At 64.0% G+C, this 13,372-nt stretch overlaps 1 protein-coding gene across 6 annotated transcripts in view; it reads left to right on the top strand.

The window, feature by feature from the left end:
* Window positions 1-13,372, top strand: part of VAV2 (vav guanine nucleotide exchange factor 2) — a 165,608-nt gene that overhangs the window by 135,016 nt on the left and 17,220 nt on the right. For 5 of the 6 annotated variants that reach the window (XR_006210454.1, XM_042964033.1, XM_042964032.1 and 2 more), the window contains exons 9-17: window positions 1,693-1,792; window positions 2,745-2,840; window positions 3,497-3,565; window positions 5,191-5,277; window positions 7,014-7,099; window positions 7,821-7,953; window positions 10,492-10,601; window positions 11,499-11,600; window positions 12,069-12,157. Coding sequence is in view for 5 of the 6 variants with exons in the window: in XM_042964033.1 (XP_042819967.1) it covers window positions 1,693-1,792; window positions 2,745-2,840; window positions 3,497-3,565; window positions 5,191-5,277; window positions 7,014-7,099; window positions 7,821-7,953; window positions 10,492-10,601; window positions 11,499-11,600; window positions 12,069-12,157 (872 nt within the window). In the remaining variant the exon portion in view is untranslated. The remainder of the gene's footprint in view (window positions 1-1,692; window positions 1,793-2,744; window positions 2,841-3,496; window positions 3,566-5,190; window positions 5,278-7,013; window positions 7,100-7,820; window positions 7,954-10,491; window positions 10,602-11,498; window positions 11,601-12,068; window positions 12,158-13,372) is intronic. The other variant, XM_042964034.1, reaches the window with a different exon arrangement.

Below are 13,372 nucleotides of genomic sequence, written 5' to 3'. Positions count from 1 at the left end.
GATGCCAAGCGATGTCCGGTCAGCGTGTCCCCGGGCACAGCCAGGGCCGGGTGCTCTGTGGGGCTGCGGACACAGGTCCCGGCCGTGGGGCGTTCTCCTTTACAGTGGCCGGGAAGGTGAGCTCCCGCGTGAGGTCCAGGACTGGATCGGTCTCTCACTAGAGTCGCGGAATCTCAGTCTGTCGATGCCGGAAGCTTCCCTGCAGGCCGGCACCGGCCAAAGTTCTCAGGGTGGCTTGAGAATGTGGCTGCAGCTTGGCCGAGCGTCTGCGCCCTGGAGCCTGCGAGCACGGGCCGGCACGGCACAGCCCAGCCCAGACGCCTGTCGGGGGCTGGGAGACGCTGCCCACCTCGGGGCCGCTCCGGGATCACGGTTCGCTGGGTTGGAAACGTGCTCTGGGCATGCAGCTTTGCCCTTCCGGAGCTGGGAGGAACGTGGGGGTCGTCTGTCCCCAGGCCCCTCCGGCCCCACAGCGGGAGCCTGGGGAGCCCCCCAGACCAGGATGCTTCTTCTCAAGTACCAGCCGGCAACGGGCCCAGCTGCCGGCCCTGAGCGCCCGGCCAGGGGCCCCGCGGTGGAGCAGTGTCCACGGTGGACAGGCCCGTGTGTCCCAGCGTGTCTTGGCGTGTCCCAGAGACTGCCCCCAGCTTCCGGAGCCCGGCCAGGAGGGGCCTCCAGCCGTTTGCTGTGACACAGAGTCTCTGGCACCTGGCAGGGCGTCACTGGAGGGCGGGGCCGTCACCCCTTATCAGCTGGTGACCTTGTAGCGCGTTTACTGAGGCCTCGGTTTCCCTGCCTGAGGAGTGGGGCTCACTGCTCCTCCCTGTACAAGTGGGTGAAGGGGTCCCGATGTTGTGCGTGTAGCACCGGGCAGGAGTGGCTGTCATTGCTTGTCACAACCAGCGTGGTCACCTGTGTGGTCCTGCCGGGGCCGAGCCCACAGTCGGGTGACAGGGCTTTCGGAGATGAAGTTTCAGGCCGGTAGCCCAAGGCCCAGAGAGTGCCGGGGGCTCCGGTCTGTGAAGTGGGGGGGGCGGTCGTGGTGTTGGAGGGTGTTCGGGGGGAGGAGAGAGGGCCCGAGGCTCCTCCCAGCATCCCGAGGCCCGGCGGCCATGCCCATTTTCCAGGTGTGGAGCAGGGCGTTTGGGGCTGACGCCACTCTGCCCTGAGAAAGGGGGTGCCTAGGACCCCGGCGGAGAGCGTCGGCGTCACATGGAAGCAACAAGGGTTGACCTCAGGGGCCACCACCCCGGGCAGGTGCAGAGCCAGGATGGACCTCCGTGCTCAGACCTACAGGCAGGAGGAGTCTGAGCCTTCCTGGGGTCCCCCAGCCCTGGGTGGGGGGGAGGCAGGGGGCTTCTCTCCTGTCTGACTTTGGCCTTTCCGGGGGCAGGATTGGGGTGGCAGTGAGAACCACAGAAGGGGGCTTCCTTGGGTCCGGAGAGCGTGGGGGAGCCCCCTGTCCCCAGCGTCTTGGCAGCCCCCTGGCCTGGCAGCATTTCGGGAGGGGGGGAGGCAGCCACATGGGAAGAACGGAACCACGAAGCAGGTCACCGAGTGAGGAGCTGCCTCGTGGGGGGGCGGGGGGCCGGGTCTGCCGATCGCCTGCTGTGCCTTCCACGGGGATCTAAACCCGGGCCCCGGAGCCGCAGCGTGTCACTGACCGTGCACGTGTGTGTGTTCACTGCCCAGGCTCCTGATCTACGGGGAATATTGCAGCCACATGGAGCACGCCCAGAACACGCTGAACCAGCTCCTCGCCAGCCGGGAGGACTTCCGACAGAAGGTCGAGGTAATGGCGGCTTGGCGGTTGGCCCCCCCGCTGTCCCTGCGTCTCCAAGGCTGCAGCTCACCGGCCCCTCGCTTGCCCGTTTTGCGGGAAGGTGGACGTGAGGGCACTGGCGGGATGGTGGTTGTTTTTCCTCGGCATTTTGCTGGGGTGGGGAGGGCAGGGGGAGGTGCAGCAGAGGCAGACCCCCTGGGGCCCGATCCGGCTCGGCGAGGGGCTGTGACTGAGCCCCTGTGCTGGCCTATGCAGACCCCTCGGGGACCCCGGGTGACAGACGTTTGCTGGAAGCCAAGGAGACCCCCTCTCTCGTCACCTGCCCCCACTCCCCGCCCAGGCTCAGGGCCAGTCTCTGGCAGTTGTCCACTTTCCCACGTGAGCCCCTCTCCAGGCCCCCTCCCCCTCCCCCTTGTCAGGGGCACCTGAGCTGCTCCCCGAGGCTGGGGGTCCCGTGGTGTATTTGGCCAGTCAAACCCTTTCCAGAGTGAATCCTGGCTCGGGGTCCCTTTGCTGTAGCGACACTGGGAAGGACGTCCCTTGGAGACGCATGGTGCCCCTGTGTGTCCGGGAAACCGGTGGGGAGCCCCTGGTTCCTGAGGGTGGCCCCGCGATGGTGTAAGCTGGCTTCCCTGGGGGTCTCTGGCAGACCCGGTCAGCGCCGGGGTCGCTCAGAATCCCAGAGCCCTGGCGTGGCCACTGCAGATTCCTGAGGCTGCAGAGAGGGCTGGGCCCCCCGCCTGCCTGCTGTGAGCCCCACCCCTCTTCTGCACACACTTGACTTGGGAAGGGGCTTTGGGAGACGCTGCCGGGCTGGGGACCCCGGCCAGGCCAGGACCAGACACTTGGCCCCAGTTCAGGGCTTAGTCTGCCCCCCCACCACGGCTGGGGGTGGGAGCGTTGGGATCGCGGTCCGGGCCAGGATGTCGGTCATCCCCTCGCTGCTCCCCCCGCTGCCCAGGAATGCACTCTGAAGGTCCAGGACGGGAAGTTTAAGCTTCAGGACCTGCTCGTGGTCCCCATGCAGAGGGTGCTCAAGTATCACCTGCTCCTGAAGGTGAGACGGTGTGCGAGCTCCACGGCCGCCCCCGGGGAGCGGGATTGGGGCCCGGTGGCCGGCAGGGGCGTAAATGGGGCCCGGGTGGGCCAGCGTCACGGAGAAACCAGCAGGCAAATCTGTCCAGACGAGCCGTGCGGCTGTATTAGGAATGTTCATCACAGTAAACGTGCGAAGGGAAACTGGGATTGGAATCAGTAAGAGAACCGGGAAACCGAAACCAAAGAATGTCCTCGGACCAGGACTAGGAGATGGCCTGTTGATGCCTTGACCCAGACTCTGAGCTTCCTGGTAGGCAGGAGAGCAGTGGAAATAGGAAGCCCTTGTGCACAGACTCGCCAGAGAGACTGGTTTCTGTGCCGTGTGAGGCTCTTCAGTGAATCAGCCAGTTACCCTGCGGCCTTAAAGTCCCTGCCATTCTGCACAAGATTTGGGGACCCCTCACCCTAAGGCAGTGTGTCAACTGGGAGGGGCCTTGCTGTCTGTCTGCCGGGCTGGGCAGCCGAGCCAGAGCAGAGCCTGGGGCCAGGGGGGGGTGGCGCAGGGAGTCTGCCCCGAGGGTCTTGCTCTGTGCCCACACCCTGTGCCCGGTGGGAGCAGGCGCGGAGGCCGGCACCCCCGAGCGGTGACCCGTGACCCCTCTCCCACACGTCCAGGAACTCCTGAGCCACTCCGCGGATCGGCCCGAGAGGCAGCAGCTCAAAGAAGCACTAGAAGCCATGCAGGTGGGTAGGTAAACTGAGGCAGGAGAGGGGCCCTGCCAACCTGGGGCTGCAGGTACCCGGTCTGTGTCCTTTGACTGGAGTCGGGCTCACTCACAAGCCTTGTTCTGGGACCAGAGATGTAGCTTTTCCTGGAAAGACAAGAGGCAGAGCGGGGGCAGGGCGGTGGGTGGGACGCACCCATGGGCAGGGAGGGTGGGTAGAGGGAGCCTCAGGCACTTGCCCCAAGTGTCCAGATCCCTAACCTTGTCCGGCCCGCGGTGCCTTCCCTGGGCCTGCCTTCCTCCTGCTTCCCGACCGTCCGTCAGAGCTGTTGCCAGTTCCCAGGCTCTAGACTCGCTCTGGGCCATCTGGCCTGGGCTGCCCACTGCCCAGTCCTGTGGCTTTTGCTTCTGAAACGCCCATTCCACCCAGCCTCCCTGGAAGGAGAGCTCAGCTCATGCCACCCCCTTGCTCAAAAGCCTTCTATGGCTCCCAGTGCCCACCGAGTCGGGCTCAGGCTCCACGTCCGGGCACACGGGCCTCCACGGACACGCACGCCTAGCTTTGCGGCTGTGTTTGCCACTAATGCCTGAAATTCCAGGTGAGCGTGGCCACTCCCAGGCCAAAATGACGTTTCCCATCATTTTCTATCTCTGTTGGCTCAGGCTGGACCTTCTCCTTGTCACCTGGCTATGGCCTGTACATCTTTAGTCTTTGCAAGGTGACATTTCCCGGGATGATTGCCCCCCTCCCCCCCCCCGCACACGGTTCTGACCCCTGGGGACGGCTGTCACCCCTTTTGTGCCCGTTGCCCCCGATCACGCTCACCTGGGTCCCCAGGCCGGGCACAATACCCAGCACGGGATGGGTCCCCTCAGCACTGCGGCTGGCCAGGGTCGGGGGACAGTACCCCCAGCACCTCCCAGGGTGCACACCTGACCTCTGTCTCCTCTGGGCTTTGGGCTTCCTTTTGCCTTCTGTCTCCATCTGTGGCTTCTACCCCGTCCCCTGGCCCTTGGGTGGTCTGTGCTGGGGGGTGTCGCTGATGAGCCAGGCCTATCCTGTAATGTTTCTGCCTCGGGGTCTCAGATTCTGCCCCGCCAGTGGGGTCCTTCTAGGAGCAGGCAGGAGGTGCTGGAGGCTGGATCCGGCTCCCCACCTCGGCCTGGCTCAGGGATTCCACCCAAGGCGGCCCGTCCCCCTGCTGGGCTTTGGGTCTCTGGCCCCCAGTCAGGGCCGGCTGCCTGGATTGCAGCGGGCACCGCCCCCTGGTGGCCATTGGGAGGACAGCAGCACATGGACGGCCGGAGCTAGACCTCGGGGTCACCCAGTTCTGTGAGGCTGTGCGGGAGCTCGGGGCCTGCCGGGTGCCCACTTCCCGAGAGCTAAGAAGCGGGCTGGTCAAGTCTAGGTCACTGACTGTTTTCCTTTTGTCCGAGCTAGAAGGGGGTCGAGTGACAGGGTAGAGAGACACTGTCCTAAGAGGCAGGGACTTGGGGTTCTTGGCCCAGGGACACGTGCCGTTTGGGGTCGGTTTTACCTCTCCTGCCTTAGTTTACTCGTGTGTCACCCCCGTGGGGTCTCGAAGGTCTCCAGCTGCGGTGGCTGGCAGCCCGCCAACCCCTCCCCCGCCTCGTTGTTTTCAGGACTTGGCGATGTACATAAACGAAGTTAAGCGGGACAAGGAGACCCTGAAGAAAATCAGTGAATTTCAGAGTTGTATAGAAAACTTGGTAAGTGTAGCTGATTCTCCAAAGCGTGGAGATTAATTACGACCGTATACACGCATTTTAGAAATTACTTTCACGATCTTGATGTTCAGTATGCAGGTGGGTGAACACACTCTGTCTGTCTGTCCGTGCACACTTCACCCACCCCACACGCTCTGTGGGGCACGAAGGTGGCCCGCTCGCTGAGGGGCAGGGTCTGGGGAGGAATGGTATTGACCCCTCCCACCCACCCCACCCCCGGCCTGGACCAAGGACTCTCTGGGGTCCAGCCTAGAGCCCAACGCGGGGCTCGAACTCACAAACCAGGAGATCGTGACCTGAGCCAAACTCGGACGCTCGCTTAACCGACTGAGCCACCCAGGTGCCCCGAGATCTGCTGAATGTTTAAACCAGGCTCTCTGCACCCCGACACTGTTGACATTTGGAAACATTCTTTGTTTTGGGGTCTGTTCCGTGCGTTGTAGGATTTCGAGCAGCACCCCTTGTCCGGGCACTCTGGGTGTCAGTAGCACCCCTCCCTTGGGGGGCCCAGACGTGGCCAGATGTCCCCCGAGTACAGAGTTACTCTGGCCGAGAACCACTTTCACTGTCGGGTCCCTGAACTGGGCACAGTCCGGGTGAGTCCGTCAGGGGCAAATCAACACAGAAACTTTTGCAAGAGCAGCCCCTGGATGCCTTTGGCCCGTCCGTCACCCACCCGGCCACCCTGTACACACGTGTGGCATGGGACACGTTCCTGACGTGTGGTCAGCTGAGACCAGATGTTGCCAAACAGCGTTATGGAGCAACCCCACCTTTCTGTCTTTTCAGAAAGAGAAAAATGCCGAGGGCCGAGGAGGTGAAGGGTAGATGTGCCCCAGCCCATTGGCAGTGGTGCTAAGTGCCCAGCGGGGTCCTCCCCTGGGATCACCTGATCACCGATGTTTTGGGGTGTTTTTTAAAGAAGTTTTTACATGTGATTGATCGTGTTCCTTAAATAACAAAAATGAAACAGCGGTGCTGAGCAGCTTGGAGCGTCCCCTGGGCCGGGCGCGTGCCCGGCCCTGCGGTTCTCCCGCGGACCCCGTCACCGGCAGGTGGATGTGGTCCGTCGGCTTCGGCACATCAGAGGTGGGACGCGGGCCGGGGCTGGCAGCCGCGTGGGTGCTCCCCCCCCCCCCCCCCCCCCCCCCCCCCCGGGCTCTCCGCCTCGGCCCGGCAGCTCGTGCAGAATTCAGGAATCTCACAGAGAACCGGCCGTCGTAGCGCCACGGCCACGGCCCCGCCAACGGGCCGGAGCGCTTCCCTCCTCCCCTCTCCGGCGTGGGTAGACCCTTCCTCTGTGAGCCACGCAGGGAACGCGTCACGACGCGCCCTCCCTGAATCAAAGCGGGGTGGAGATACAAGCCCAGCGAAATGAGATCTCGGCAGAGCGGAGGGGGCTTCCACTCGAGGCCTCTTCCTGTGGCGGACGCGGCGCTGGCCCCCGTCTGGGAGGCGCCGTTTGTTCTCTTCAGCTCGGTGTCCCCGGCCCTCCCTCCCAGGGCCCTGCTCTGGGCCGCACACGACAGCAGCCTGTTCCCGTTGCCCTGACCCACGCCGCCAATGGCTCCTTGTTCCCGCCGTGCTGAAGGGAGTGCGCCACGGGGCCGCCATCCCTCCCACCCTGCCTCCCGTCCCTCGGTTCTGCCTCCCGTGTCCGTGGGCGCCCGCCCCGCCCCGGCGCTGTGGGCTCACAGCCTCTCGCCCTCTCTTTCCAGCAGGTCAAACTGGAGGAGTTCGGGAGGCCGAAGATCGACGGGGAACTGAAGGTCCGGTCCATAGTCAACCACACGAAGCAAGATAGGTGAGCGGGCAGGGTGGCAGCCCGGGGTGGTCGGGCACCCGCTCCCCGGCGGGCTGGAAGCGGCTTTTCCCGGCGAAGGAGCGCGTGCCCGGTCAGCCCTGTGTCCTGCCCCAGTCGCTTCCCTCCTTCTCGCGAGACCGTCCACACCGCACCAGCCGGTGGCCGCCCCGCCCGCGGCCGGCACCGGGCTGGGCTAGGCTAGGGGGCAGCCAGAGGCCCTGGCGCGCGAGCTCCCAGGCTCCCCGGGACCGGCGTGGGCGGCGCGGCTGCGCGAGCTCCCTGCCGCGTGACTGCGGGGGAGGGCTTAGCTTCGCACGGCCCCTGCTTGTTCAGAGCCCTCCACACCACCTGCCCTGTGCGAGGCCTGGGGCTGTGGCTGGGGTCACGGTAGATAGGGATCCTGCCCCCACAAGGCTTCCGGTCTGGTGGAGGGTGGAGCGTGGGGGCCCCAGGACCCATGTGACCCTTGGGCCACGGGGGCAGGTAGCCGAGGAGGGCTTCCTGGGGGAGTTGTACGGAGAAGCCGAGACCCGCCAGTGGGGGAGCGGGGGGCAGGGGGCGGTCGGAGATGGCAGGTGAGCCAGGCGTAGGGGTGGGGCTCCGGGTCGGTGAGGGGCCGGCCCTCCTGCTGCCCACCCCGGCCGCACGCCGGCTGTCCGGGGCCTCGGAGCACGGGGCGCTGGCCGCACTGACGGGCCCCCTGGCTGCACTGCTGGGCCAGGTACCTGTTCCTGTTTGACAAGGTGGTCATCGTCTGCAAGAGGAGGGGCTACAGCTACGAGCTGAAGGAGGTCATCGAGCTGCTCTTCCACAAGATGACCGACGACCCCATGAACAACAAGGACGTCAAGAAGGTGGGCCCTGGGCCGCCTGGTGGCGGTGGCCGGCAGCCTTCTGGGCTGAGGGAGGAGTCGTGGGGAGGCCTCGAGAACGGCGTGAGCCGGGGCGGAGGTCAGCACTGATGCCGACTGGGTGGCTCTGCAGTGCGGACAGGGGCTTCCCTTCTGTCACCCTCTGGTCACCCTGACTTGTGAGGACAGCACGCTCGCTCCGTGCCAAGTCCGGCACCTCCCTGGCCCTTTGACTTTTCTCGGGGCGGGGACGCCCCTGGGATCATGGTTCCCGGGTGAGGGGAATGCAGAGGGGCTCTGGAGAGAGCCAGGCTGAGACCATGGCCATCTGACTCCAGCCCACCTTCCCCCTGCAGTAAGCGGGCCTTCCCTTTGGAGGAGGGGTCCGGGCGGGCCTCACTGTGGGTCCTCAGACACGAAGACGAAGACGAGCCAGGGGGCTGTGGTAGCTGAGGCGGGGCTGTGGCTATGGGGGGTGGGGGTATGGCTTCTGGAGGGTGGGGTCGTGGCTGCTGGGGGTGGGGCTTTGGCAGCTGGGGGTGGGGCTTTGGCAGCTAGGGGCGGGGCGGAACCGCTGGGGGTGGGACTTTGGCAACTAGGGGCGGGGCGGGACCGCTGGGGGTGGGGCTTTGGCAGCTAGGGGCGGGGCGGGACCGCTGGGGGTGGGGCTTTGGCAGCTAGGGCAGGGCGGGGCTGGAGGGTGGGGCTTTGGTAGCTAGGGGCGGGGCGGGACCGCTGGGGGTGGGGCTTTGGCAGCTAGGGGCGGGGCGGGACAGCTGGGGGTGGAGCTTTGGCAGCTAGGGCAGGGCGGGGCCGCTGGGGGTGGGGCATGGCTGCTGATGTGGGAGCCATGACTGCTGCTAGGGGCAGGGGCATGGCTGCTGAGGGGTGCCATGACTGCTGCCAGGGGCAGGGTGGGAGTGCGGGGGGGTGGGGCTTTGGCAGCTAGGGGTGGGGTGGGACTGCTGGGGGTGGGGCTTTGGCAGCTAGGGCGGGGCGGGGCCGCTGGGGGCGGGGCATGGCTGCTGAGTGGGGCCATGACTGCTGCTAGGGGCAGGGGTGTGACTGCTGGGCGTGGGGCTTGGCCTTTGGGGGGGAGGGCATGGCTGCTAGAGGGTGGGGCCATGACTACTGGGGGCGGGGCCGTGACTGCTGGGGTGGGGCTGCCACCCGCCCTGGTTCAGTCTGGTTCGGAGGCTATTGCGTTCAGTGTTTGAGCACCTACTGTGTGCATCCCAGGCTAGATCTGGGGACCAGGAGCCAATGTGCGGAAAATTCCAGATTCTGGACTTCAGAGCTTGCAGTACAGAATGTAGATACCTTCTGGAAGGGCTATTGGGGGTAAACCACTCATCCCCACCCGAAGTCTGAAACAGTTCCCCAGGGTTCGGGGCTGAAGGCACAGTCCCCGGGCCCAGCCCCTGGCTCTGGGAGGCAGGACCTTGCCCTTGGCAGTGGTGGGCCCAGGGCTTCGGTGCCCAGCACAGCTCCAGGCTGAATCTCTTAACCATCTGTCTCCCCTTTTACTCCCCTCTCCTCATGCTTCCTAGTCTCATGGGAAAATGGTAAGCACCCGGGCCCTCTTCCTTTGCCTTCCTTCCCTCAGGGCCCAGCCGGCCCTTCCTTCCTGAGCCTGAGCGGGAGTGGGGGCCCCAGGTGGGCCTGAGCAGGGCCAGGGCCAGGCTCCTGGCTTTCTTCTTCCTTGGTCAGGCCCTCGGTGTCTTCATCAGGAAGGTGGTGTGCATTCATGATGAAGAATGCCATTACAGAGGGTAGGAAGGAAGGCCCACCTGCCTGCCCTGGCCCCGCCCACCCCCCCAGGCCCCTCCTGGTGAAGGACCACAGGTGGTCTTTCAGTGGGCGGGGCTTTTGTGTATTCTCAGCCTGTGTCTGTCCTATTTTCTTCCCCTCTCCTCCTCCCTTCCCTGCTTCCCTCCTTCCCTTCCCCCCTCCCCCCTTCCTTCCTTCCTTCTCTCCTTCCCCTCTCCTCCCTCCCTCATTTCTTTCTTCCTCCATTTTTTCTAACACAAATGGGCTCAGCTTTCCGCACTCTTTCTGGGCCTCTTAGAAAGCCCCTAGAGATGGCCAGGCCTGGTGGGTGGTCAGGGCAGCTGTGGGCTGGCTCTGCTGCAGCCCCCCCACCCCCCGCCAGCCCACGGCCTTCTCCAACCTTCTGTTTTGTTTGGTTTCTGTTTTTTTACTTCAGAGCAGTGAGTTTTTTAGCATCACATTTAGGAACTGAAAGTGGGCAGGCCCGTTCTGAGCACAGGCTCCCTGGGGACCCAGCTCCAGCCTTAGAGACGGCCCTGGCTGAACCCGCCGAGAGTTCAGTCGAGGGCACACCTCGGAGGGGGTAGGAGAGGGGTCCTGGACATCTCGTGAGAGGGGTGTGCACATGCGTGTGCACGTGCAGACACAGGCATGGGTGCACCATACACGTGCACGCAGGTGTGGGAACGGGCGGCCTGGACACGCGTGCGTGTGTGTCCTCGTGCCCAAGCCCATGCCAGTTGCGAGCTGGTCCCCCATCTCCTCCCGCAGTGGTCCTACGGCTTCTATCTAATCCACCTCCAAGGAAAGCAGGGCTTCCAGTTTTTCTGCAAGACAGAGGACATGAAGCGGAAATGGATGGAACAGTTTGAGATGGCCATGTGAGTTCAAGGGCGGCTGCGGCAGAGCCCCAGGTGGGCTTTATCCAGGACCCCCGCAGACCGGGGTATTGCAAACACCCAGAGACTGGGGCAGGCTCTGTCACACCAAGACCCCAGGCGCACCTCGGTGGCACCCCAGCTACGTTAAACTCTGCCTGGGGCAGGTGAGCCTCCCTCTGGGACAGCCTGAGGCCCCTGAGGCCCAGCCTGGCACAGGTGCCCAGCAGAGCAGTGGGCGGCCAGGGACGGCTTCCGTGCCCAATGGACTCTCGGTAACCCGGGTCCTCAGGGCCTTACAGGCTGGTGGATGGTCACTTTTTTGTGAAGGCACGGGGCTCTTTCTCCATGAAATCTAGAAGGAGCCTCAATACGTCTAACAGAGAGAGGTGATCAGGGGGTCCCCAGACACAGCAGACCTGGAGGCCAGAGTGGCAGGGTCCTTCTGCACGTGGGTCCTGCAGCCAGGCAGGCTGGGGGCCCCCGGGCAGGTGCGCTCCCCTCCCTGTAAACAACTTCGGGCTCCGTCTCGAACACCTGGCCTTACTGTGTCACATCCCGTCGTCCATCTGTACTTAGGTCAGTACACCGTTCAGACCTTCAGTTTCAGGTCTGCGTCCAGCGAGGCCTCTGAGTATACATCAGGCTGAGCTGTGGCAAATCCCGCACCTGCCTACAAACCCTCGCCTAGACACAGCCCCTTACCATCCTCCCAGAAGGCTCTCGTGCCAGCGCGGCCCCGTTTTAAAGCCCCCACTCAGATCCTCATTCTGCCCGGGGTGTCGGGGCCGATCCGGGCCGTGAGTCCTGGCCTCCCGCTCTGGAGCCTGGCCGGTCCCCAGGTAGGCACTGCTGCCTCGGTGGAGCTCAGGGAGCCCGGCCCTCTTTCCCTCCCGTCAGGTCAAACATCAAGCCAGACAAAGCCAATGCCAACCACCACAGCTTCCAGATGTACACTTTTGACAAGACCACCAACTGCAAAGCCTGCAGGATGTTCCTCAGGTGAGGCCCCTGGCCCAGCCCCAGCCCACCCCACCACCCCCCTGTCCCGGCCCCTCTCCCCCTCCCCCAACCCCAGCCCGCCTTCAGGGGAGCCTTGTGCTGTGTCCGTCCAATGTCCCATCACCCCGACCACCTACCACCCACCAGGCCAGTGCCGTGCTGGGCCCAGAGGGGCTGGGGAGTGTCCCTTCAGTGTCACTAGATCCATCCGTCGGGTGTTCCGGATCGAGCCGGGAGGGAACATGGCTGTCCCTGTGGGTGCCCAGGGCCTGCTCTGCGCCGTGGCAGGAACAGGACCGGGAGCGGTCTGGGCGGAGAGCCAGCACCAGGGTGTTGGGGGCCTGGGATTTTGAGCGACGACGCGTCGTGCGAGGGGCAGATGGCAAGGCGGGCAAGGCAGGCCTGGTGGACTTCGGGCCTTGCCCTTGGCACTGTGTCTGACTCACGCCCCACCCTCCCCCTGCGCAGGGGTACCTTCTACCAGGGGTACCTGTGCACCAAGTGTGGTGTCGGGGCACACAAGGAATGTCTGGAAGTGACGCCCCCCTGCAAGATCAGTGAGTAGCGGCCCCTGCCCTGCCCCGGGGGCTGGTCCTCGGGGCCCCCTGCCCGCTCCCAGCGAAGGGCCCCATGGCTCACAGCTGCCCTGGAACCTCCCTCCGGGCCCCGGCTGCCTTCACACGCTCTCCTTTCCTACCACGGGGACCCCCTGGGGCCGGGACCAGATGAGAAAACCAGGGCCCAGAGAGGAGAGGACACCTGCCCCGGGTCACACAGTACGAAGAGGCCCAGCCGGTGGGCTGTCCCCTGCCAGGGCCTTCCCTCCTGGGGCGCTCCAGCATTTCTCTCTGCCTCTTTGCCTCCCCCACCCCACTGCCCCACTCGTTTACAACTTGGAGACTCTCTACCCCAAACGGGCACAGAACATTCGTGGCAGGTGCGTGCAAGTTGCCTACCACAGGGAAACATCGGTCATGACTGTCCCTTGTCCCCGGTTCTCCTGCACCCGGAGAGGACTGGCATTCCGCAGCCACAGCGACAGCCCCCTCAGCAGATGGTTTACGTGCACACGTGTGCACACACAGGCACGGCACCTACAGCACTCTCGTTCTCTCCGTGCCCGTTAGTCAGGGGGGAGCCTGAGGCTCAGGGAGGAGAAGGGACCAGAACCTGCCCAGATATCAGCCGGACTCCTGCGGGGGGTGAATTTTGGGGAGTTCCCAGCCTGCAACCGCTATGGCCAGAGTCCACAGGCGCAAACTACAGCTTTTTAGCTTTGCCTCTCGATACCGCCCTCTGGTGGCAGCGTGCCCATCACATTAGTTGACGGGACAGTTCATGTGTTCTGGCATTTTTTTTTTTTTTCTGATCCTAAAAGTAACATATTTACTTACCAAAGATTTGGGGCGGGGCGGGGGGGGGGGGAGAAAAAAACACAATAAAGAAGAAAGTAAATATCGCCCCTGAACTTATCAAGAAAAAAACAAAGGTGGTATCTTGATCTATTATTTCCTTCTAACTTTTCTGATTTAAAATGAATCTTTCTGGGTTTTTAGTCTCCTGGTTATTAAACAGTCATTTCCCATAGAAAACGTGGGAAAAGTAGAGAAGTGTAAAGCAGAAGATGACCTCCTCACGACCCCACCAGACAGACTCACCACCGTTCACGGACCCCTTTTCCCTCTGCAGACGCACGGCCGCCCGCCTGCCCAGTCTCTTCTTATGTGTGTGTGTTTTTCATAACGCCTATAGTTGGGGTGTCACCAGATGGG

Source organism: Panthera tigris, chromosome D4 (assembly GCF_018350195.1).
Source record: "Panthera tigris isolate Pti1 chromosome D4, P.tigris_Pti1_mat1.1, whole genome shotgun sequence".
Lineage (NCBI taxonomy): Eukaryota > Metazoa > Chordata > Mammalia > Carnivora > Felidae > Panthera > Panthera tigris.
This window is presented reverse-complemented; position numbering and strand designations above follow the sequence as displayed.